We start from the raw sequence: 26,697 nt of genomic DNA, 5'->3' as shown, positions 1-26,697 counted from the left end.
ACAAAATGCATAGGAGCACTGAATCTAAAGGAAACTTCAGAACAGGGTGCATGGCAATAATTCCAAAGCTGGAAAGTTAGCATAGGATTGTCTAGGAATGTAACATTAAAAGGAGAATTGTGAATCTCAGGAAGACAAAGATTTGTCTTAAGGGATTTCCATGTGTGAGATAACCAATGAGACTAAACATATATCTATTTTTCTTTGACATCCCATCTTTGTTTATTCATTCACTAAAAAAAATACTATGTACACTGCACTGTGTTAAATTCTAACACAAATAGACACATATAGACAAATATAGAGTAGATCATGATCTAAAATGAAAGCTGTTTCTTCTGATTTTTCTTTTAAACCAGGAAAGTAGTGCGTGAAGTAGAAGCTTTGGCCAAACTTGAACATGAAAATATTGTTAAGTATAGTCATTGTTGGGATGGAGATGATTATTATGATCCTGAAAATAGTGGATGTTTTTCAAGGTAATTCTCCTTTTCAAAATCTCTATTGTTAGTAACTCATTATATAAAACAATTTAAAAGGAATCAGTGCTTTCTTCTGTCATATATTGTGTTCTTGGTATAAAATGTCATCCATAGAGAAAAATATATCTTGGTTCTCTTTAATCACAAGATGAGTTATTTGGGTATGATAGTAAAATATCAGAGACTTAAAAAAGGAATATGAAGCTATATTGCTCAATAAAATGGTATAACTACTGATTGTATTAAACTTTAAAATGACTGTATTTTAGACTTATTTGGGATATGTCACACTTATTGCATATTCTACTTGATTTATCAAGGATTTATTAATTTTTTACTATGTGCTTGGCACTGTGCTAGATGCTGGGGTACAGTGGCAAAAACGAAACGGACCTGATCTTCAAGGAGTTTACCACATATTTACATTTGACATCATGATATTAACATTTTGACAAGTTAAATTAACCAAGTATATTACAGTTTGACTAGGAAAATTTATGGTGGGAGCACTGGAGTGACCATAAACCTAGATTAGACATTCTTGATTATTTTTAAAAACCTAAGAAAGAAGAGATTTGGGTGAAATTAAATAATAAATCATACAGGATCATTTTAGACTTTAGACTTTTTCTCTCTCACACACACGTGTGCTTAGAAAAAAATCACTTACTCATACCTCTAGACTACTTCCTCAGTTCTGATATTGCTCTCAGTAATTTAGTTTTCAGGTATAGGGAAAGGGGAAAAAGTTCTGTTACCACATACTAATTTACGAAGTAGGAAGTCAACAAAATGGAACATTCATTCATTCATGCAGAGTTACTTCACATGAAGCTCAAACTAGGATGAGCTGTACTAATTTACTGAATTCTGGACCAAAATAAATTTCAATCTTTAAATACCTAAAATTTTAAAAAATGACTCATATAAAATATACAGCCCAATGAACTATAGCCAATGTCTTCTAAAACATTTAAGCTAGGTATACTATCAGAAATGTTTAATGATTTAGGTAGTTTTGTTCTGCTTTTTAATTTCTTTTAAAACCTTTGTTACATGAGATAGTTCAGTGGTGTGTGAGAAAATAATGGGATTTGGCAGTTGCCCAGGATCCCCACCTGAAGATTGATTTGGAATTGATTGAATTGGGTGAGACTGAGCGACTGACTGAGAACCTAATTAAGGTTGATTAAATTGAGACCACATCTGGCTGGCCCTGAGTGGGGTGTTGTTCTCAGAGGCTGTGGACTATGACATCAACAGGAGATCACCCTCAACCAATCAGCTTGGAGGACGGCTCCTTCTGGGGAGGGAGACAGGAAGTAGGAAGGTGAGGCTGGTTTCTTGGATCAGCCTTTTTTCCGCTCTGGGACTTCAGGTTGGTGGCAGAGAGAGAGAGGAAAGGAGATAGGCTTTTCTTGCTTCACTGTACTTCATGTGTTCTCTTTACTCTTTAATAAATGCTTAATGCCAAAAACTGGCACTAACGTTTCAGTTCTCCCCCCACGCTGGGGGTAGAAACAAGGCAAACACACATTAGATTTTAAACGCCACAGGTGACAGGATCAGGAAGAGATATATTTAGAAATGAATGTGAAATAAAATACATAAGATTTGAAATTCTTTAAAATGTAAAAAAATAGAAGTGAGCAGAACCAGGAGAACATTGTACATAGTAACAGCAATAGTGTTCAATGAAGGACTATGGATGACTCAGCTATTCTCTTCAATACAATGATCCAAGACAATTCCAAAAGATGAAGCATACTATCTTCTTCTAGAGAAAACTGATATTGATTAAACACAGACTGAAGCATGCTGTTTTTCACTTTTTTCTTTCATTTTTTCTTTTGTTCAGTTCTTCTTATATAAAATGACAAATATGGAAATGCTTTACATAATTGTATATGTATAACCTATATCTGATTATTTACCACCTCAGGGAGGAGGGAGGGGAGGAAGGAAAAGGAGGAATAGAATTTGAAACTCAAAACTTTAAATAAAAATGTTAAAATAGTAAAAAAAAATGTATTTGGAAAAAACCAAGGTATTTTAAAAGTCTTCAAAGCTTATCTGAAAGTTTCCTATAAAATTCAGAGTTCAGGACCATGAAATAAACATTAGCTTTTATACCAATACACATACACATACACATGTAAATACATATCACATATGCTTTATATGTACACGTATGTATTTTACATACACATATATGCATATCCATGTGGATATATGGTTATATGTGTGTATATATTCTATGTATATATATGTATGTGTATAATTTTATATCTATGTATGTACGTCTATCTATAATATAAATTGCAAAGAGAGTTATGTGCATTGGTAGAGATCAAGTTCCCCCATCTAGGAGTTCCTGATAGCAATGAAATCACAGATTCCCACCACACTCTGTAATCACATGTGTATGTATTATAGATATTTAAGTATGAAAATTTATAGACTTAATAACATTTTGCAGGCTTTTAGGCACTACACAAATCTATCTTCCCTAAGCTACTTGAGGACAGGGACTGTTTAATTTGTCTTTGTTTTCCTAGCACCTAACACAAAAGCTGGAGCATAGTAGGAACTTAATAAAATGCTTACTGATTTATTGCTGGTGATTACTGCTAAAATGTTTTATGTTGGAATATAAATCCATATGATTCATGAATCTATATTAATCCAAAGAGATTCCTTATGATATTTCACAGCCAAGTTTACCTAAACCTTTTCTTTCTGAAAAAAACCATCTTCTTAAACAGAAAATTAAATATACTGTTGTTTGACATGTTAATTTGTATAACTCTTTATTAGAAACTCTTTGTAGAACTCTATGTAGAACTCTTTGTTTTAATGGACTCGGTAACTTTTATCAGGTCATTTTTGATTATTCTCCAGATAGATAAGAGGGAAATTGTTTCATTCCTTGTACTTTTATTCCCAGCACCCAGCACAGCCTGGGAGGTAGTGGTTGCTTAATTAATAATTTATCTATCTATCCATTCATTCATTCATTCATTCATTTATTTATTTATGTTTATCTATTCATTTATTCATTCATTTATTTATTTATTCAATCATTCTTCTATTTATTCTTATAATTTTCCCTGTTACATGTTAAAAAACCCACAAATTTTTTCACATTGATTTTTTTTTTTTGGTGAGGTAATTGGGGTTAAGCCCAGGGTCACACAGCTAGTAAGTGTTAAGTGTCTGAAGCCAGATTTGAACTCAGGTCATCCTAACTCCAGGGCCAGTGCTCTATCCACTGCGCCACCTAGCTGCCCCTCACATTGATTTTTTAAAACTTTGTGTTTCAAATTTTCTTCCTCCCTCCTTCCTCAACCCTCCCTAAGAAATCAAGCAATTCAATATAAGTTATACATGTGCAGTCATGCAAAACACCTTCACATTAGTCAGGTTATGAAAGAAAGCAGACAAAATAACTTTAGAAAGAGGAACTAACAAATAAAATTATACTTCAATTTGTATTCAGATACCATCAGTTCTTTCTCTGTGGATGGTTTGCATTTTTCATAGGTCCTTTTGATAGCATCCTGTTCATCATTTCTTTTACAGTTACTATTGCTAACTGTATTACCCTCCATCCTATTCCCTCCTCTTGATATTTACTCTATTTCCTATCTTCTTTCGCCTATCCCTCCTCAAAAGTGTTTTGCTTTTTATTTCTCCCTCCCCAAATCTGCCCTCCCTTCCTTCGCCTCTCACCTCCTTATCTCCTTCCCCTCCCACTTTTCCCTCAGGGCAAAATATATTACTATACCCACTTGAGTGTGTATGTTATTCCCTCTTTGTGATATGGGATGGAATTTGGGGTCAAATTGATCATGAGTCGACCCAAAAGAATTACAAGACTCAGTGACTCAATTTCCCAAGTTTTATTGCAATACTGTGAGAAACCACAGAGAGAGAACCAGAATAGTGGAAAGGTATCTCTCAAATAAGGAAAGGAAAGACAGTTATATTTATAATATGGATAAATTGATTATCAGTCTCATTATAATAATCTCCACCTTGGGGAGGTACAGGGGAGGGCCTGTCCTTCTCATTATAATATTTGCCACCTAGGGGTGTTACAAGGGAGGGCTTATCCTAATTTGGAGTTCCTAGGGTCCTAAACCAACCCCGAAGGTGGGTACCTTTTTTCAGTGGAGGTGTGTTTTGGGGAGTTGTCTGGGGACAAATTTGGCCTTTTCTGCGCATGTCTCTGGTTCCCATGACTGGTTTCAAAATATCTCCATTTTTCATTACAATTTCTATACCCTTGTCATTTTATCGTTGTTATAGTCTTCAGGTCTCCTCAGTCTAGGTCCCTCTGTTCCCGTTATGGGTACTGATATATGTGGGTATGAAAACCCAGCATCCTACTTGTAAGTTGTCCATCAACTGGGGTCTGACTCCCTTTTGGAGCTAATATCTGAATTAGAGCTTGGGTCTTAGGTTTTTCTATTAATTAACCCCTTTTTGCCTCCTACATCATTTGAGCCAATTCTGATAAGAGTAAGGCTCACTTACACCCCGCTCCTTCTCAATATTCCCCTCCACTCCATAAGCTTTTTCTTGTTTCTTTTATGTGAGCTACTTTACCACCTTCCACCTCTTCCTTTTCCTTTCTTCCAGTGCATTCCTCTTACCCCTTAACTTTATTTTAAAGATGATTATCATGGGTCAGCTTTTTGACACAGTGGACAAAGCACCAGCCCTGGACCCAGGAGGCCCCAAGCCCCAAACCTGCCCCAGACATAAGCTACCCTATCTTGCTGGCCCCACAAAAAACAAGTTTTTGATTGATTGATACCAGGATAAAGTGCATGTGGTGTTAGCCATGGCATTTTTAGATCCAGCTAAACATATATTAGTGGCATCAGATTTAGATCAAAAAGGGATCTTAGAACTTATCTTGACTAACTTCCTAATTTTATAGTTGAAGAAATTTAGTCATCCAAAGATTAAACTTGCTCCAAGGTCACACAAATGATTACAGAATAGGATTTAAACTTAGGTCTTTCTGTCTCCAAAATGAATACTCTTTTCACTCTATTACTCTATCTTTCTAAACGTTAATTGTTTAACAGTTTAACTAGGAAGTATTCTTTTTTAGCATTTTGATTTGAATGATTACATTCATATTTATGTTCTGATACCATTTTTAGAGTCTAGGAAAATGGGTTGCATCACAAAAAGTACATTTTCATTTATAGTAATATCTTATGATTTTATATTCAGGTCAGCGATTAAGTGCCTCTTTATTGTAATGGAACTCTGTGAAAAGGGGACATTAAGAACTTGGATTGATGATAGAAGAGATTGTGAGCCAGATAAAGCTTTGTCTTTGAATTTATTTCAACAAATTACAGCAGGAGTGGAATATATACATTCAGAAAAATTAATTCACAGAGACCTTAAGGTAAGTGATAATGAATCTTTTATTTCTTGAATTGAAGTGAAATACTATTTTTGGAAGTAGATAAATATAAATAAGTTTTGCAATTCAATTCCTTTGTGTGTGAATGTGTTTGTAATTGGTAGTGCTCAATCCAGATGAAGAAATTTTTTAAAAATTAAATTATATTTCTTTCAGTCAGCAAAAATCTACCTTCTCTCCCTCACACCTCCTCCTCTCCCACCCAACTGAGAAAGAAAAACAAAACCCCTGTTATAAGCATGTATAATCAATCAAAGCAAATTCTCTCATTGACCATGTTAAAAAATATAGTATTTTTTATTCTGAATCTATTACCTCTCTATGAGGAAGTGTGTAACATATTGCATCATGGGTCCTCTGGAATTCTGGTTAGTTATTATATTTGATCATAGTTCCTAAGTCTTTCAAAATAGTTTTTCTTTTCTTTTTCTTTTTCTTGTGGGGCAATGAGGGTTAAGTGACTTGCCCAGGGTCACACAGCTAGTAAGTGTCAAGTGTCTGAGGCTGGATTTGAACTCAGGTCCTCCTGAATCCAAGGCCAGTGCTTTATCTACTGTGCTACCTAGCTGCTCCTCAAAATAGTTTTTCTAACACTGTTGTCACTATATACTTTGTTCTCCTAATTGTGCTCACTTCATCCTGTATTAGTTTATACAAGTCTTTCCATGTTTCTCTGAAATCGTCCCTATCATAATTTCTTATAGCACAATAATATTCCCTCAATTCATATACCATATTTCTTCAGTTATTCCCCAATTAATTGACAAGACCTTAGTTTCCAGATCTTTACCACCTCAAAAAGAGATGCTATAAGTATTTTTGTATATCCTTAGAGTTTGTTTTTCTTAGGACTAATCTCTCACCTAATCTACCCATCCTCTTATTTTTCTATCTCCTTTGTACCCTTTGTCTCCAATTTCCCTGTTTAGTGAAATATACTTCTATATCTAGATTTGTGTGTTTATGTATCCTTCCCTCCTTTGACCAGTTCAGAAGAGAGTGAGTTTCAAGTGTCATCTACTCCTCTCTGCCTCCCCCCATGTTGTAAAGACTTCAACTTGTCCCCTGTTTGATATACCATTCCCTAACCTTCCTCTCTATTTCCCCCTTAGTGTATTCATTTTCTCTTCCATTTTCATTTTTCTTTTAAGATAATCAAAACATAACAAATCCATTACAGGTTCTCTGTATTATTAGACTCCTTCTGTAACCTCTTATGATGACAGAGTTCTGTGGGGACTCGTATCATCTCTGCATATTAGACTGACAATAAAAAATTATTTATTGTATCTATGACTTGTTCTTTAACCCACTCATTCTTTTAACATTAGGTTATTTAATCTCCAATTATTATTATTTTTTTAGTTAGAATAAGGTGATAGTTTATTTAGGAGCAAGGGAAGGGAAGGGTGGGGGGAGGGAAACCATGAAAGAAATCCTCAGACTTTCATGGGGAGATTGGCATGAAGCACATGGCTCCGAGGTACCAAATCTCCTCCAATTAATTTTTGCTTTTTTTTTTTTTTTTTTTTTAGTGAGGCAATTGGGGTTAAGTGACTTGCCTAGGGTCACACAGCTAGTAAGTATTAAGTGTCTGAGGCCGGATTTGAACTCAGGTACTCCTGACTCCAGGGCTGGTGCTCTATCCACTGCGCCATCTAGCTGCCCCTCCTCCAATTAATTTTTAATCTGTTTCCATAGTCCCTTGTTAAATATAATTTTATTCTTTAGGATCTGAAATTTTAATTTAATAGTTCTACTTTTCTTAATTTAACCTTAAAGTTTTTATGCCCTAATAAATGGTCAATTTTTGTAAAAGTACCATGTACTTCTGAGGGAAAAAAAAGTGTATTCCTTTCTATTCCTATTCAGTTCTCTTCGTATATCTAATATATCTAGTATGTCTAATTTATCTAAAATTCTATTCATCTCTTTGATTTCTTTCTTATTTCATTTTTCATTAAATTTACTTAGTCCTGAAAGAGGAAGATTGAAACCCCCCACTATTATAGTTTTGTTATCTATTTCTAACTGTAATTTATTTAGTTTTTCCTTTTAAAATGTGGATGCTATAGCATTTGGTGCACATAGGTCTAATACTGATATTATGTCATTATGGTATCTTTTATCATAGTTTCTCTGTTTATCTCTTTTAATTAAATCTATTTTAGCTTTAACTTTGTCTGAGATCATAATTGATACCCCTTCTTTTTGTTGGCAACAGATGAAACATAATAAATTCTTCTCCACTTTATGTGTATCTCTCATTTTAAAATATCTTTCTTGTAAACCACATGGTGTTGGATTCTGGTTTTTAATCCATTCTGCTATCTGTTTTCATTTTATGGATGAGTTCATCCCATTCACATTCAAAGATATTTACCAGTTGTGCATTTCCCTCCATTCTATTTTTTTTATCACTATTTATCCTTCTCCCCTCTCTTTACCCTATACTTCTCCAAACATCTGATTGACTTTTAACCACTACTTCCTTAATATGTACCCCTTCCTCAATTATCCTTTCCACTTACCTTCCTTTCTCCTTCTAAGAATCCCTCCCTTATCCCCTCCTCTTACCCTCATATTTCTTTATCTATATACCCTTCTAAGAGTCCCTCCCTTATCCTATCCCCTCACTCTCCTGTTTCTCTGTAAGTTAAGGAAACTTTTATATCCTTCTAAATATATATGCTATTCCCTCTTTAACCCAGTTCTGATGAGGCTAAGGTTCTAAGACTATCAGCCCTCCACTCCCCGCTGTCTCTGCTGTAATGCATCTACTCCTGCCTCATTTATATGAAATAATTGCTCCATTTTACCACTCTCTACCCAGTTTTATGTTTATATTCAATTCAACCCCAATCCTTTTATCTATGTATGCTCTTTCAAACTATCCGTGTAATAACATTTTAAGAAATTGCCAAAAATGTTTCCCCATATAAGAAGTAAAAATTATGACCTTATTAAGTCCTTTGTAATTGGTTTTTAATATTTATCTTCTCATGTTTCTCCTGAGTCTAATAGGCCATTTTCCATTTAGTTCTGGTCTTTAATTCACAAATACCTCAGAGTGCCTTAGTTCATTAAATATCCATTTTTTTTTCATTCAGGATAACACACAGCTTTGCTGGGTAACTTGTTCTTGGTTGCATGCCCAACTCCTTTGCTTTTTGGAATATATTGTTTCATCATATTTGTTTTTTTAATGTAGAAGCTGCTAAATCTTATGTTATCCTGACTGCAGCTCCACAGTTTAAATTTTTTTTCTAATTGTTTATAGTATTTTCTCCTTGACTCAGAAGCTTCAAAATTTAGCTATGATCTTCCTGTGAGTTTTCATCTTGGGATCCCTTTCAGGTAGTGATCAGTGGGTTGATGAGATTCTTTTTTATTGTTTGTTCATTCTTCCAGCCTACTTATTTTAGACTTTATGTTAGGGTCAGACTCTTGTACTCCTGGAAGGAATGTCTGGGTTGGTCCTTCTGCTACTGTTCCTGGAGGTACTAAGTCTCAGGGAAAGCTTAGGCTGGGGATCTACAAATGTTCAGGGTTAACAAAGTAGTTGATACAGAGTCAGTGGAGTCTGATTATTTCCCTCCTGGTTTGCGCTCTGAAAATTCCTGACCTGAGTTTGTATCTGAACATCATACCTGTGGGCTTTACCCTGGTTGGAGTTTCAGTAGACTTCTTCTAGACTCAGCTATCATTAACAAGCTGGAAAGTTTTGCAGGTTTAAATTGACAGATTTGTGGGCCTCACTTTGCTCTTTGCTTCTTGCTCTGGTTATTCTGCTGCAAGTTTGAGACTGAGCAGGGAGCTGGAACCAAGACCCCTTTCTCCTCCTGGGGTCAGAGTCCTATAGTTACTTTTCATCCTAAAATCATTAGCTAAACAAGATCATTATATAAAACTAAAGTTGACCAAGTGTCATATTTGTCATCTGTAAAATGAGGACTAAATGAGGAAGAGTCAAGTTGAACATTTATTAAGCACCTACTTACTATGTGCCAAGCACTAAAAGTACCTTACAAATGCTATCTCATTAAAAAAGATAATTTTAGGGGCAGCTAGATGGCGCAGTGGATAGAGCACTAGCCCTGGATTCAGGAGTACCTGAGTTCAAATCCAGCCTCAGACACTTAACACTTACTAGCTGTGTGACCCTGGGCAAGTCACTTAACCCCAATTGCCTTACTAAAAAACAAAAAAAACAAAAACAAAAAGATAATTTTAACTTTGCCCATAACTTTTATTTGGTTTTTTTGTTTGTTTTTTTGGTGAGGCAATGAGGGTTAAGTGACTTGCCCAGGGTCACACAGCTAGTAAGTGTGTCAAGTATCTGAGGTCGAATTTGAACTCAGGTCCTCCTGAATCCAGGAGTGGTGATTTATCCACTGCACCACCTAGCTTCCCCTGCCCATAACTTTTAAATACCTATTTTGTATAGATGACTACTTTGTACACAGCACTATATTCTAGTAGATATAGAAATGTTTTTCTAATTCACGTCCGGCCCTGACCTGTGACATGATGGTCCAGTCTTGAGGGCCTCTTCCTTATAATAGTCTCTATGGATTATATCCCTTCCCAGAGTTTAGCCTGGGAATGTCAGAATCTGGCTTGTATCTCTCAAATGGTCCTTAGCTCCTCAAAAAGCATTACCTTAATAGGGTTATTAAACATAGAACAAGGTTTATTGAAGAAAGTAAGGAATACAAAAAGAATTCATCTCCAAACCTTTAGGAAAGTCATTCTTAGAGACTCCCATTTTACTCTCCAGTTTACATTCCCTGCAATGTCATGGCATCAGTTAATACAGTCCCTTCTGGAGTGGTGGATCAGAGAAGTAAAGAGGATTTCCAGACCCTATTGAAGGTGAAGACTAAGTTTCAGTGCAGGAGGGGAAGGTATTAAAGGTTCAGGGAAAAGTCTCAGATCTTATTAAGACCCCCCAAAAACAGGCAACCAAAAGGACATTAATGATGACTGAGCCATATATCTACTTTCCCATTTACATAAAATTTTCATGAGACTAGCATATACATGCCATGAGGGCATCCTTGATGAGGGTATTAGTTAAGGAATAGGGAGTCTTTTTCACCTAATATTCTACAACATACCAAATCTTTACTCTCATATAAATGACTGAAAGATGTCAAGAATAGAAGATCCTACTATACTTTTACTGTTTTGTGACTATAGGAAATATTTTGATTTTATAGCGCAAAATGCCACCTTTGATGTCATCTTATCATAAGGTTTTTCCCATGCATAAATCAAAATTATGCATATTTCCTTTAAAGATTTAACCAGAGAAAACCTTGATTCACAACAATAGAGGCATTTATAAGGGAGACAAAATTCATTAAAGTTTCCTATTGGGATGGGATGGGATGGGACATCATGTCATTCCATTGCATCAGATCTTCTACCTGGCTTCTAACCTGCAGGGGAAGAGGAAAAACACTATTCAATAGAATACCAGATTGTAGTAGAAAGAGAAAATACCCTTTCATCTTGCCAGCTTTTCTGCCAGGTCTCCAGCCTCCCTTGGCAAAAGGAGAAATGCCATTGACTTGTGCCAGGTCTTCTATCTGGTCTCTAACTTCCCTTGGGAAGAGAAGAAACATCATTCCATCAAGCTCCAGACTACTCATTTCCAAGGAAGAGGAGAAAGACCATTCCATTAAGTATCTAGTCTGGTCTCCTGCCTTAGGTGAAAAGGAATAACACCATTCCTTCAGCTCTCAGAACTTTTCCCTTCACCTTATCTGCCTAATGCCCCAAGAGAACTTGATTTTGAGGCCAAACATCTGTAGACAATGAACACATTCTGCAATGATTTAACAAACTCCTTCCTGGTCTTACCTCCCTATTCTATTAATAATGAACCCCTAAATGTGATAATTGAAATCTGTTCTAAATCCCCAAATCCTGATCCCTTATTATCATTCCTTCTAACCCACCTATCCCCCACAATGTTCCATTCTAAAGCTCTCCACCCCTTCCATTGTGCTCTATGGTATGCTTGCTCCACTGGCAATAAATTTAGTGCCAGCAACAGATAGAACAAAAAGGATATGTATCTCATCCTGTTCCCATGTGCTTTTGATCTCCTTGATCATATTCTATATCTTGAACACTTTGTTCCATATGGTTTGGAGATTATGAGTATATGGGATGATGGTATTTATTTAAACATTATCATCATCATTATCATTACTATTATTATTATGCCCCTTTAAATATGTTCACCAAAATCCTCAGAATAGTCTCATAATTTTGTATGATAAGATTGCTAGGAAGAAATATGTAACTAGATATTTCCATGGCTATCAGTGATTTCTTCTGAGCAATCCTAAATATTTCACTCTCTCCCACAAATAATCTCTCTTACCCAGCAAAAATATATCAAATTAGTGCATGCTTTTATGATGGTTCATTGAAAACCACAGTCTCTCTGCAGTTCCTTATCTCACAGAAGTCTTTCTGGATGTGTCTACACACATAGCCTCCCCATCTTCTGTCTTGTAGTAATTCTGTTTCTGTGTGACATGGAGATTATTGGTAGGGTTGGGGCCGGGGTGAGGGTTGGGGAGGAACCGAGCTTCAGATGTTAACATTAAAAGAGAACTGAAGTCAAGCATTTGTCCTATGTGTCCTTTAGGCTGTGAACAGCTCCTACCCCAAGTACTCATTATTTATACATTCTTTCTGTTAGGAATGAGTCTTCTGAAATGTCTCTGTTTATCAAGCAGCTAAAATTCTAGCAGGATTATGAGACCCACTGAGTTCCAAGTTATAAGACTCAAAACATCTTAAATCTTTCCCTTTCCCTTTCCTTTTGTTTTTTGGTTCTCACTGAGTCCTGTCTCCTTTCTGACGACACAGCTTCCCTGACCTCCCTTTCTACTACTGGTTGAACTTTGCATCATTCCCCTGCCTCACCAGTTGAGGTGGTTGGAGTACTCCTTGTTCCCCACTGCTACTTTCCAGGTTCTTCCTTTACAACCATCACTCCAAAACTTCTCCTTTCATGTTCACTCAATCCATATCTACCACCCAATCAAAATTCTGGGAGCTATGGTCTACTCACCTCTTGAATATTCCCCTTCTTTCCTTAGTGAGTTCAGTACCTAGATCACAGTTTTTCTCTACTCCCCAACTGCTGCCCTAATACAAGGGAACTTCAGTATACATATTAATACTCCCTCAAATACCCTAACTTCACAGTTATACAACTTATTCATTTCATATGACCTATTCCTCCACCCCCACTTCAGTCACACTCAAAGATGGTCACACCCCTGATGTTGCCATTACTCACAAATGCACAACTTTTATGTTTATGAACTCTGATTCCTTTATCTGACTACAATCTACTGCCATTCTACCTCTGCCTTTCAGAACTAAACCCTGTTCGTCATCTATATTCTGATAAAGTCAAGATAAGAGCTTAGATCTTCTGACTCCAAATCTACTGCTCTTTCCACTAACCCATGCTGCCTCCAATGCTAGGCAATGTCATCCAGTCAAGACATTGAAAACTGAACCAAGAATTAGAGAAAGAAATTGAACAAATATGATTAATACTTCTAGAGCTCATGAACTTTTTACAGTTAATCTGAAAATAATTGAGTCCAATCCCCTCATTTTCAGATGAGGAAACTAAGGCAAGCAAAATAAATTAACTTTCTCAAGATCACACAGGTAGTAAGTTGTTGATCTAGGATTTGAACATAACCCCTATAATTCCAAAACCCTTATGATGTCCCTACCAGCACACTACACATTTATGCTACCCCTCTTAAGTGTTCAAAACCGATCACAGGAATAGATACTAATTAAGAAATTATTTTTTCTTTTTAGCCATCTAATATATTTTTAGTAGATGAAACCAAAATAAAGATTGGTGACTTTGGACTTGTAACCTCATTGAAAAATAAAGAAGATCGGACAAAATGTGTAGGAACATTTCGGTATATGAGCCCAGAACAGGTAAACTGCCTTTTAATTAATTCTGCGTATTAAAAGTATTTGCTAGTAAACTGTCCCCACAGTGCATCCTCCCTATCCCCTTCTTTTGCATGCTAAACATGAGTGTAAGACCTACCTGATGGTTTGGAGAGCCTTTTGTTGTGGGGAGGCAGAATCATTGCTGCCTCCCTTCACCTTCCCAAGCCTTCATTGCTTCTTTAAGTGATCCCTGTATCTGCTGATGTCATTGAAGGCTGATCAGTACATTGTCAGTATAGGGAAAAAAATTATTCAGAAATGTTAGCAAATGCTAACTGCAGTAATTATCTTGTTTTATGATTTTCTCTTAGGGGATATTTTACTATTTAATTTGTTTCTTAACCATATTTCATTACATTGTACATTTTTATAAGATCAGGGTCAGAATGGAGAAAACTAAGCATATTATTGATTACATTCTAGATCTGAACTTATATAATGTCTTTTCAAGAATTCTCAGCTTTTAAGGTGTATAGGTCAGCATTCCCTATAAGTTTTATGTTTTTATTATACTATAAACTTTAATAAGTTGAACATTATACATCATTCTCCTGAAATAGCCAGGAAAATATTTTCTGTTAAATAGTTTTGTGATAATCCTCACAACAGGCATGCAGATATATAGATGAATGAGAAAGATCACGCCATGATATTTTATTTTCTTTCAGAGCTATTCCCAAACATATGGGAATGAAGTAGATATCTTCGCACTGGGATTAATTTTTTTTGAACTTCTTTACATATGTCACACTGTTCAGGAAATAGCAAAGGTAAATAATCCTAATGAAAGCATTATTAAGTATTGGCCTTCAAGTTCCAAGTATTGCTGCTTATGGATGTTTCCCATTCATAAGAACATGGTAGAAAAAATAAGAGAGCAGGACTCCTTAACCTTTCTGTGTCATGGACCCCTTTGGCAGTCTGGTTAATCCTGCAGATCTATTAGAATAATGCTTTTAAATACGTGAATTTAATAATAATGGTTATGATAGCTAACATATTGCACTGAGCTTGTGTTTGGCCATTCTACTGTAAAGCCAAGTGCTTTACAATTATTATCTCATTTGATCCTCATAACAACCCTAGGAGGTAGGTGCTATTATCATCCCCATTTTACTTATGAGGAAACTGAGACAAACAGAGGTTAAATGACTTGTTTGGAGTCAAACATCTAAGTCTCTGAGGCTGGATTTGAATTCAGGTCTGCCTGATTCCAGGCCCAGGTGTCTATGAATGATATTGAAATTAAGATATAATTTGTTTTGCATCCAAGTTATCAGACCTCCTGAAACTTATTTACAGACTCGGGGGAGCGGGGGGCGGGGGAGATCTATGCCACCTAGAATTAAGACTATTCTCAATAAGTAAAATGTGAGTTTGCTATTCAATAGAATATAACTTTCTATTCAGTCTTTTAAAAAAACCTTTCCTCTCCTTTTAGGAGTATTCATTATATTAAATCAGAGTAGTGGCTTCTCTTTTGTACAGAAAAGCTAAGGAAAACGGCAACAGGCATTTTCTATGAACAAATTAATTGTGTAACCATTTGTGAAGTTCCAACAATGGCCTAGGCCCTGTGCTAGGTGCTAGGAGTAAGAGGAAGAAAAGGAAATGATCTCTTTTCTAAAGGAGCATAGTTATGGTGCTGTTGCTACTACTGCTGCTGCTGCTGCTGTTGCTAATGGTGGTGGTGGTGGTGGTGGTGGTGGTGGTATGGGAAAGGGGCTGGACAAGAGTATATATTCCCTGCTGACTTGGACATGTACTCATTCAGACAGGGAATTCACATAGAATTGGGGAGTATAAATAGAAGATTCCTGACTGGTGCATGAATAATATGTGTTCTCAGTAACCTGGGAAATAGCAAAAGGAAAATACCTTCATGAAAAAAAAAGTTCTGCATCTTTAATAAACTATTTCTGTTGAGGAAAAATCTATAAATGAAAAATGTTTTCTGACATTTTCAGATCTGGGAAGATATGAAGAATTGTAACTTTCCAGAAGAATTTGTCAATAAGTACCCTAAAGAGGTATGATTTTTTTTTAAAGAATCAGAACTTTGTTTATTCCAATATTTAATTTTTGTAACTGAGACTTTTATAACCATTTCAGCAACTGATCTTAACAAAGCTACTTTCAAAAAAACCTGAAGAAAGACCCAAAGCATCCGAAATTCTGATGATACTGAAGGCATGGAAGAAAGAAGAGTCTGTGATTAGAAGGATCATGTATTCACATTCATGTTAGGTACTTTATTGACATGGTTGTGCTCTCATTCCCACCTCTGAAATGTGACTTATTTTGTAATTTCTGGAATCTGCTGAAGAGCATTGTTGTTCATTTGTTTTCAGTCATGTCTGACTCTTCATGACCCTATTTGGGGTTTTCTTGGCAAAGATACTGGAGTGGTTTGACATTTTCTTCTCCAGCTCATTTTATAGATGAGGAAACTGAGGCAAACACAGTTAAATGATGATTTGCCCAGGGTCAAACAGCTAGTAAGTGTCTGAGGCCAGATTGGAACTCAGGAAGATCAGTTTTTCTGACTCCAGGCCCCCTTCTAATCATTGTGCGACCTAGTTGACCTGGAGATCATTAGATACTTCCTTTTTTATTATTATTGCTATTTATTTTTAATGTGGTTTCTTAATTTTTAAATCCATTTTCATATTTAGGTGTTTTTTTTTAAACTTCCATCTATCATTGATTTTTCTTTGGCTTACTTGTGTTCTTCAAAAGGAAATGAAAGCCTCTAAAATGTGATTTTCAAGGAACCATTAATTACTCAGATATTTACTCTCTTTTCTAACATTTTCTAAAAACTTATTTTGTTAAATACTTCCCAATTACATGTAAAAAATTAACAATTATTATTATTATTATTATTTTTAGTGAGGCAATTGGGGTTAAGTGACTTGCCCAGGGTCACACAGCTAGTAAGTGTTAAGTGTCTGAGGCCGGATTTGAACTCAGGTACTCCTGACTGCAGGGCTGGTGCTCTATCCACTGCGCCACCTAGCCACCCCAACAATTATTTTTAAAGATGTTGAATTCCAAATTCTCTCCCTCTTTCTTGTCCCTCCCTCCTCCTTGAGAAAGCAAACAATTTGATTTTGATTATAAATGTGAGGTCATGAAAAACATTTTCCATATTAGCCATGTTGCAAAAGAGAGCACAAACAAAAATAAAGATAAAGAAATTTAAAATATGCTTCAATCTACACTCAGAGTTCATCAGTTCTCTCTCTGGAGATGGATAGCATTTTTCATCATGGGACCTTTGAAATTGTCTTGATTCATTGCCTTGATTAAAGTAGCTAAGTCTTTCACAGTTGCTCATTCTTAAAATATTGCTGTTACTGTGTACAATGGTTTTTTTTGTTGTTGTTCTGTTCATTTCACTTTGCATGAGTTCATATAAATCTTTATAAGTTTTTCTGAAACTATCTGAATGTATATGTTATTCCTTCTTTGAGCCAATTTCAATGAAAGTAAAGTTCAAGTGTTACCTGTCACCCCTCCCACCTATTTTCCTGTCCACTGAAAAAGCTCTTCCTTTCATGCCACTTTTATGTGAGATAATTTTCGCATTTTCCTCTTCCTTCCCCCTTCTTCCAGTGCATCCCTCTTTCTCACCCCTTAATTTTATTTTTTAAGTCATCCTATCATAGTCAGCTCATGCCTGTGCCCTTTGTCTATCTATATTCTTTCTAATTGCCCTAATAATAATAATAAAATATTTAGGAATTATAAGTATCATCTTCCCATATAGGAATGTAAACACTTTAACCTTATTGAATCCTTTATGATTTTTCTTTCATGTTTACTCTTTTATGGTTCTCTTGAGTCTTGTATTTGAAAGTCAAATTTTCTATTCAGCTCTGGTGTTTTGATCATGAATGCTTGAAAGCCCTCTATTCCATTTCTTTCCCTGAACAATTATACCCAGTTTTGCTGGATAAATTAATCTTGGTTGTAATCCTAGCTCTTCTGTCATCTAGAATAGCATATTCCAGGGCCTATGATCTTTTAAGGTGGAAGCTGCTAAATCTTGTGTGATCCTGAATGTGTTTATACAATATTTGAATTGTTTTTTTCTGGCTGCTATTTTCTCTTTGACCTGAGAATTCTGAAATTTGATTATAATATTCCTTGGAGTTTTCATTTTGGGATCTCTTTTAGGAGGTGATTGATCAGTGGATTCTTTCAATTCCTATTTTAGTCTCTGATTCTAAGATATTGGGGCAGTTTTCCCTAATAATTTCTTGGAATATGGTGTCTAGGCTCTTTTGTTGATCATAGCTTTCAGATAATCCAACAGTTTTTAAATTATCTCTCTCAATCTATTTTCCAGGTCAGCTGTTTTTCCAATGAGACTTCACTACTACTACTACTACTTCTTCTTCTTCTTCTTCTTCTTCTTCTTCTTCTTCTTCTTCTTCTTCTAATATTTCTTGCTATCTTATAGAGTCATTAGCTTTCCTTTGCCCAATTTTTTTTAAGGAATCTAAGCTTTTGGACTTCTTTTCCCATTTGGTCAGTTCTGATTTTTGAGGAGTTATTTTCATTAGTGAATTTTTGTACCTTATTTTTCGCTTGGCCAATTCTATTTTTAAAGTGTTATTTTCTTCACCAATTTTTTTTGGTGCCTCTTCTCCCAAGCTGTTAATTGTCTTTTCATAATTTTCTTTGCTTTCATTTCTTTACCTAATTTTTCTTCTACCTCTCTTATTTGATTTTGAAAATCCTTTTTGAGCTCTTATATGAATTCTTGTTGGGTTTGTGTACAATTCACATTTTTCTTTGATGTTTTTCTTGTTGCTGTTTGACTTCATTGTCTTCTTCTGTGTTTATGTCTTGATCTTCCCTGTCACCATGGTAGCTTTTTATAGTCAGGCTCCTTTTTGGTTATTATTTGCTTATTTCTCCACCCTATTTCTTGGTTTGAAACTTTATGTTAATGTTGGGCTCTGATCTGGCATGGGGAGGGGAAGGGCTCTATTTCAAGCTTAAGGATTTTTATACTACTATTTTCAGAACTAGTTCTTGGGGGCTGGAAGTTTTTGGTGCTTCCTGGGTAGAGTGATCTGGGGAGAGATGTCCCTGCTTATATATATATATATATATCATCTTGCATTTTCCCTCTATGATCTTTCCATTAGAAGCTTATTTTAAAAAATTGTAGATCATTCAAAGAGGTAGGAAATAATATCCCAAGGAGGTCACTGACAGCAATAAAACTTTGTATGTTCAGAAATGTTCCTGGCAATATTATGAGGGAGAAAAGAGCTTGGAACAAAATATGCATCCAACGATTGAGAAATAACTAAGAAATGATGAATGTAATTGTATCATACTGCACTCTAAGAAATGATCAGCATGAAGAATTCAGAGGAAAGAAAGTAGAGTCCAAAGAACAATAGATATAAACAAAAAACAAACAGAAAATCACAAAAGTCTGGCCTAATTCTATGGCTAATGTTAGTACCACACTGCCAAAGTTCAAGGACACATAATTTTTTTTCTCAATAATTGATAATCTAACTTTATTTGAGGAATGGGTTTTGTGAAGTAGTTCAGTTGGGTGTTTGTTGGGAAGTTTCTGTTGTTTCAAAACACAATATATCGGGGCAGGTAGGTGGTGCAGTGGATGGAGCACCGGCCCTGGAGTCAGGAGTACCTGAGTTCAAATCCGGCCTCAGATATTTAACACTTACTAGCTGTGTGACCCTGGGCAAGTCACTTAACCCCAATTGCCTCACTAAAAAAACCAAAAAACCCCACAATATATCAATGAATTTTTTAAAAAGCCAGGGGTGACCCCAAAGAAATCAAAGAAAAAAGAAAAGGACCCATATATACAAAAATATTTATAGCAGCTCTTTTTTTATTTTGATAAACTGTATTTTATTTTTTCCCAATTGCATGTAAAGATAATTTTCAACATCCATTTTTTATAAGATTTTGAATTTCAATTTTTTTCTCCCTCCATTCCTCCCATTCCCCCTTCCCAAGACAGCAAGCAATCAGATATAGATTATACATGTGCAATCATGTTAAACATATTTCCACATTAGTCATGTTGTAAAAGAAGAAAGAGAACAAAAGGGAAAAGCCACCCCAAAAACCCAGCAACAAAAAAGTGAAAATAGTGTGCTTTGATCTGCATTCAGACTTGATAGTTCTTTCTCTGGATGTGGATAGCATTTCCCATCATGAGTCCTTTGGAATTGTCCTAGATCACTGTATTGCTGAGAAGAGTTAAGTCAATCATAGTTGATCATCATACAATGTTGTTGTTTCTGTGTACAAGGTTCTCCTGGTTCTGCTCACTTCACTCGGCATCAGTTCATGTAAGTCTTTCCATGTTTTTCTGAAATCTGCCTGATCACCTTTTTTTTTTTCTCATGAAGTAAACAGTTAATTGCTCACTGGTATATAAATACATGTGGTACTCTTACCCCACAGTCTTATAAACACACAATAATCACAGTAGTTCAGGTATATAGTAAGCCATGTTCCCTAATGCAGAGCCTAGATCTCTTTGTCTTCTGCTCTCATATCTGATTGTTGTTGTTGAGCATATTCACAGAGATTGAGTGAAAGATAGACCTTAGGGGCAGTCAGTAGAGGGGGTGAGGTGGTCTGTACTGAAACCTCTTTCATCACCCACCACAAGGACAATGGGATTAGCTAACTTTACACACCTAGATTAGATGAAGTTTTTAAAAATTATTAAAATAGATTTGTTTGGGGCAGTTAATGTGGCGCAGTGGATAGAGCACTGGCCCTGGAGTCAGGAGTGCCTGAGTTCAAATCGGGCCTCAGACACTTAACACTTACTAGCTGTGTGACCCTGGGCAAGTCACTTAACCCCATTTGCCTCACTAAAAATAAATAAACAAACAAACAAACAAATAAATAAATAAATAATAAAATAAAAAAATAAATTTGTTTATCACATTTAATCAATTTTAGTTTATAATTAAGGCTATGTGCTAATTCCTCCTCACAGATGCCAGAAACATAAATCTGAACATACAATTCTACACCCCAGTATTTTTCTGTAGCTCCTGATTGCCTCTATGATCAAATAAAAGCTTCTTGGCTTGGCATTTAATGCCTTTTAGAATTTACCTCCATTCTACTTTTTTCTTTTTTTCAATCTTAATATTTTTCCCAATTACATGTAAAGAGAATTTTCAACATTTGTTTTTATAAGATTTTGAGTTCCAAATTTTTCCCTCCCCCCTCCCCAAATTGGCAAAAAATCCAAGATAGGTATAACATATAGGTTATATATGTATGATCACATTAAACATATTTCCACATAAGTCATGTTGTGAAAGAGGAATTAGAACAAAAGGGAATAACCTCAAGAAAGACAAACAAAACAAAAAAAGAGTAGAAATAGTATGATTCAATTTGCATTCAGATTCCACAGTTCTTTTTCTGGATGTGGAGAGCTTTTCCCATCATTAGTCCTTTGGAATTGTCTTGGATCATTGTATTGCTAAGAAGTTAAGTCAATCATAATTGATCATCACACAATGTTGTTACTGTGTACAAGGTTCTCCTAGTTCTGCTTACTTCACTCAGTATCAGTTCACGTAAGCCTTTCCATGTTTGTCTGGAAACTTCCTGCTCATCATTTCTTATAGCACAATGGTATTCCATTACATTCATATACCAAAACTTGTTCAGCCATTCCCCAACTGATGGGCATTCCCTCAATTGCCATTTTTTGCCACCACAAAAGGTATAGCATCTCTTTTTGTAGTGGCAGAGAACTAGAAATTAAAGGGATGCCCATCAATTGGGGAAGGGCTGAACAATCATTTCATAGGAATATAATGGAATACAATTGTATCTTAAGAGATGTGAGGGATGGCTTCAGAAAAACCTAGGAAGACATATATGAAGTGATTCAGATCAAAGTGAGCATTTTTGTTTGTTTGTTTTGTTTGTTTGTGGGGCAATGAGGGTTAAGTGACTTGCCCAAGGTCACACAGCTAGTGTCAAGTGTCTGAGGTTAGATTTGAACTCAGGTCCTCCTGAATTCAGGGCCAGTGCTTTATCCACTGTGCCACCTAGCTGTCCAAAGTGAGCATTTTTAAGTAAACATTTTAAAGACAAATAGCTTTTCCAAATTTTATTTTATTTTTTATTTAACATACATTTATTCTTTCTGCTTTCCAAACCCTCCCCACACCCAATTTAAAAGAAAAAAGAAAAACAAAACATTTGTGACAAATATGCATAGTGAAACAAAACAAATCTCCACATTGGTCATATCCAAAATGTATGTCCCCTTCTGCATCTTGAATTCATGAGGTGATTATTGTTATTCATCCTTCATTCTCAAAGAAGACTAATGACATCATGAGGGTAATATCTTGACTTGTACATGATTTGGACTTAAGTGAGGCAAAGCTGTGCAAAGTTGTCAGCCTCACACTCTCCTCCAGAGTCACTGAAGTCAAGTAGAAAGACAAATTCAGGACTACTTTTGATGGCCCAGAATGCAGTGAGTGACCTTGATCTTTGTAAGTTAAGGTTTTTCCCAGGTCTCAGTGTGTCTAAGGCAATGACTACGGAGTGGGTGAGAATTGAGAAAAAAGATTACCTAATTTACCATCACAAAAGTGTCTGTCTAGGAGAGGTAAACCAGCAAAGTTTTTGAACAGAAAAGAACACAGTTTCTATTTACACTTACTCCCTAAACCTTGAGCCACAGAAGCTTGCTCTGGGGGCTATTATTGGGCATTCAATGAAAGCCATAATGATTTGGGTTTAAAGGCTAATCAAATAGCTCCATTTGAAAGACAATGGACTTTTAAAAAATTTGTTTTTTCAGAGTTGTATTTCAAGAAATCATATATGAAAACCACAGAGGACAAAAAGTAAATTGTCCCAGCTTTTTGAAAAAAACACACCAAACAAACCAAAATTTTAAAAAAATGAACGAATGCAAAGATAAATGAACAAATAAATAAATGGATGAATGAATAAATGAGTAAATAAGCAAATAAATAGGTAGATAAATAGATGAAAGATTTTTAAAAACCTAGTCCTCCCCCATATCAAAACATCTTACAGAATACAAGTGACCAAAAATTATATTCCTATGGACAGAGCACCCACATGTGGACATACGCTATCCCAAATGGAAAAAAGGACCACATGTGGTGAAGGAAGAAAGAGAAAGAAGAAAAAGAGGAGGAAGAAGACCAAGAATAAGAACAACAAGAAGAAACAGCAGTATTGCCCAACTTCTGCTTGAATTGGCAGGTTCTAGGTGTTATGGGGAAATTGATGGGGGTTTGGGGTTTGGAGTAGGGGTCCTTAGGAATTCCTCTTTAAAGAATTACACCCTCGTGCACACAAATCCAACGAGAATAAAATAATAGTTTATTTAGGGGCTAGGGAAAGGAAACCAAGAGAGAAATCCTTGGACTTCTCATGGCAAGAAGGCATGGCACAGAGGTGTGGCTCTGAGATCCCTACTCCTTGAGCAGGAGACAGGCAGATGGGGGTACTCATCTGACTGTGGAAGCTTCCCTTATTGGGGGAGGACCATCCCCTACTGGTGGTGGCTGAGGGAAGTTGTGTGAGGGGTGGCTCCAGATCTCTCAAGCAGCAGCCATACCTAATATTATCTCCCCAGGGTTGGGGGAGACTAGAATGAAGGGTGATGGTCCTGGAGCTAACTCAGTCCTGATCCAGTGCCACTTATCTCTTTAGGTGTCTGTCCTTTGGTTTAGTCTCTCAAGGAGAAGGTTCTTTTGATTTACCCAACAAAACTTCTGGGGTAAACAGGACCATTCAAATGAGGTATCCAGGACCATAACATAGGGATAACTCTCAGGTACTGTACTTCTATTATAGGTCCTGAGTGCCCAATGCAGTAGTCCTCATTGATAGTCATCCAATAGTCTCAATTTATTTTTATCAAAGGCATTTGCTCACATAATGTGGTAGAGACAATTAATACAAAACGTTCTCCTAAAAACCTGATTCACACCTTCCCACAAATACATCATCCATAGGAAAAATAAACTTCAACTTAGACCATAATAGTAGTAAGGCACATAAATAAGATGAAATATGTGACACAGATTTAATTCACAACACCTGCTCTGAAAGTCTGTGTAGAGACCTCATGCAGAATCCTTTGTTGTTGTTGTTTGTTTTTTGTTCTCAAAGAGGATCAGTGACATCAGACTCACTGGTGAATTGGATTTAAGTGAGGCATAGCTGTGCGAAGTCATCAACCTCCCTCTTCCTTCCACAATCATCAAAGTCTAGGGGCAAGATGACTCCAGGAGCATACATTGGTCTGAAATCATGGTTGGTCATTGCATTGATCAGTTGACTTAGTAGACAGCATTCAATACAATGACAAATCATGATTCCAAGGGATTCATCCATGCTACCCATCTCCTGACAGAGAGGTGATGGACTGAATATACAGAATGAGATATATATTTTTTGGACGTGGCTAATATGGAGATTTTTTTTTGCTTGACTAAATGTATTTCTCAAGTTTTTTTTTTCCTTTTTTATGTAGGGGAGGAAAAGTAAATGCTTTTTAATTGAAAAAATTTGTTAAAAAACAAAGAATGAGACCTTAAATATATCAACAAATGACTTTTAAGTACTTATGAGTCAACCAAAGTATAGAAAAAGGCTTAATAAATTTTTGTTGAATTGAATTTTAATAGCACTTTAAAATATATTCAGGATCCTCCTAACAACCAATCTGTTAGGGAGATAATACAAATAATAAGATATTAAATAAGATACATATCTTAGCTTCATAGAGGTTGCAGTATAATAATGAGCTAGGAGAAATAAATAACTTACAACATGGGATAAGTTCATGTGAGAATTATTGTCTCCTCTCAATAAGGGTTAATTCAAAGGTTAATTAAGCCCCATCTGGGAAAGTGTATCCACAGGTGAGGGTTAATTCAAAGGCTAATTAAGACGCCCTGCACAAATTTAGACCAAGAAATCAAGGTCAGAAATACTGCTTTCTAGTTAGCTAGTGTTTGTTCATAGAATGTAACCCTTGGGGGCAGCTAGATGGCGAAGTGGTATAGCACCAGCCCTGGATTCAGGAGTACCTGAGTTCAAATCCAGCCTCAGACACTTGACACTTACTAGTTGTGTGACCCTGGGCAAGTCACTTAACCCTCATTGCCTTGCAAAAACAAAAAAACATAGAATGTAACCCTTGAGTAATCTGACCAATGATGAAAAAGGGGAGGAGCCATTTGTATTAGGGACTAGGGGATAAAACAGGGCCTGTGAGCCTCCATTTTTGGGACCCACCAGCTGCACATTGGGTTGCTGTAACTGTCCTATAATATTATTTAGTCAAATATACTTTCATGAAGTTCATTAATGAATGTTAGATAGAGAACTTCCTGTATTTTTGGCTGGCAAGAAAAAACTTTTTACCTATTTTAATTTGAAACTAAATCTTTACATTCTATGAGGAAACATTATAAGGAGTGAAAAAGGCAGAGCATGACTTCTCCGTTTTGTGCAAATGCAGTGCTGAAAGAAGAAAGTATCAATAGTGTTTATACACAGTAATTTTGTGCACATATCTGATGTTGCTGAACTAGAAAACAACTTCAACTCTGGTGCTTGGTGGGTTCCATGACCATATGCATTCCATATCCAAGGGATATGGTCATTCCCTCCACATCTTAGTAAATGGTCTTTGTGAATTAAAGCAAAAAACAATCAGCACTTGGCTTTCCCCCCAGGAAATTCAATATGATAGTAAGCCTTTTTCACTTAGCTAAACTGATCCTCAGGTACCACACAGAATTTATCACTAGATCCTTCTTAGCTTAGTTAGACCTACCTTTGACAACCCAGGGTCTCCATTTTATAGTTATTTGAGTATGGCATCAGTGGAGGGAATCTGAAAATTATATAAGTGAAAATTTAACATCAACAAATTCGATTTTTCCCAATATACTGTAAATTCTTTAGAGGCAGGAGTGACATAAAGACTTCTTTTGTATTTTCCATAGTACATAGCACCTAGTGCATATTTGTTGATTGACTCTCATAGAATTTTTAAACCAGTTGTACATTATACAGACTACCCATCTATTTAATTGAAACATTTAAATTCTTTGGGGCCAACTTGATGGCATATACTTTGCTAAATCTATTTCTGGGTCATTACCATTTTGTAATGATAGGCACTTTGTTGTAGTATAGTTGAAAGCTGCATCGAATCCTGGCTTTGACAATTACTATCTGTGAGACTAGCTGGTCTTTGAGCCTCAGTTTTTTCACCTGTCAAATGGATATACCATAAGTACTAGCTTTCTCACAGGATTTCTGTGAATGGAAAACATCAACCTTCAAGTGCTATGGAAATGTGAGTTGTTATTATAATTGTATAATTACCTTTTCCTTTTCTACTAGATTTTATTTCTTAATTATTAAATTTTGTATAACTATTTCAACATATATACAAATGTGCACATATCTCTGCATACACATATACATGCAAATATACATGTATATATGAATATGTAAGTTCATACATACAGGTATAGATCATGTTTTCCCCTACCTATATATTACATAATCCCTTTCCTATCCTGAGGGGGAGGGAGTTTTTTAAAAAACCTAAACAAATATGTACTGCATCTGATGCATCCATATCCATAGCTCCCCACCTCTGCAAATAAGAAGGAAAGTACATTTTCTCATATA

General features: G+C 35.8%; 1 protein-coding gene across 1 annotated transcript in view; it reads left to right on the top strand.

Annotated features, from left to right (window-relative positions):
• Positions 1-23,347, top strand: part of EIF2AK2 (eukaryotic translation initiation factor 2 alpha kinase 2) — an 81,401-nt gene extending 58,054 nt beyond the window's left edge. The window contains 8 exon segments of the mRNA XM_043986521.1: positions 360-479; positions 5,733-5,913; positions 13,801-13,929; positions 14,616-14,717; positions 15,915-15,977; positions 16,060-16,194; positions 20,261-20,300; positions 23,083-23,347. Coding sequence (XP_043842456.1) covers positions 360-479; positions 5,733-5,913; positions 13,801-13,929; positions 14,616-14,717; positions 15,915-15,977; positions 16,060-16,194 — 730 coding nt within the window. The 3' untranslated portion in view covers positions 20,261-20,300; positions 23,083-23,347.
• Positions 23,348-26,697: the final 3,350 nt, after the last annotated feature.

The sequence above is a fragment of the Dromiciops gliroides genome, chromosome 2 (genome assembly GCF_019393635.1).
Source record: "Dromiciops gliroides isolate mDroGli1 chromosome 2, mDroGli1.pri, whole genome shotgun sequence".
Lineage (NCBI taxonomy): Eukaryota > Metazoa > Chordata > Mammalia > Microbiotheria > Microbiotheriidae > Dromiciops > Dromiciops gliroides.
The sequence above is the reverse complement of the archived record's forward strand: the minus strand, read 5'-3'. Positions and strand labels throughout refer to the sequence as shown.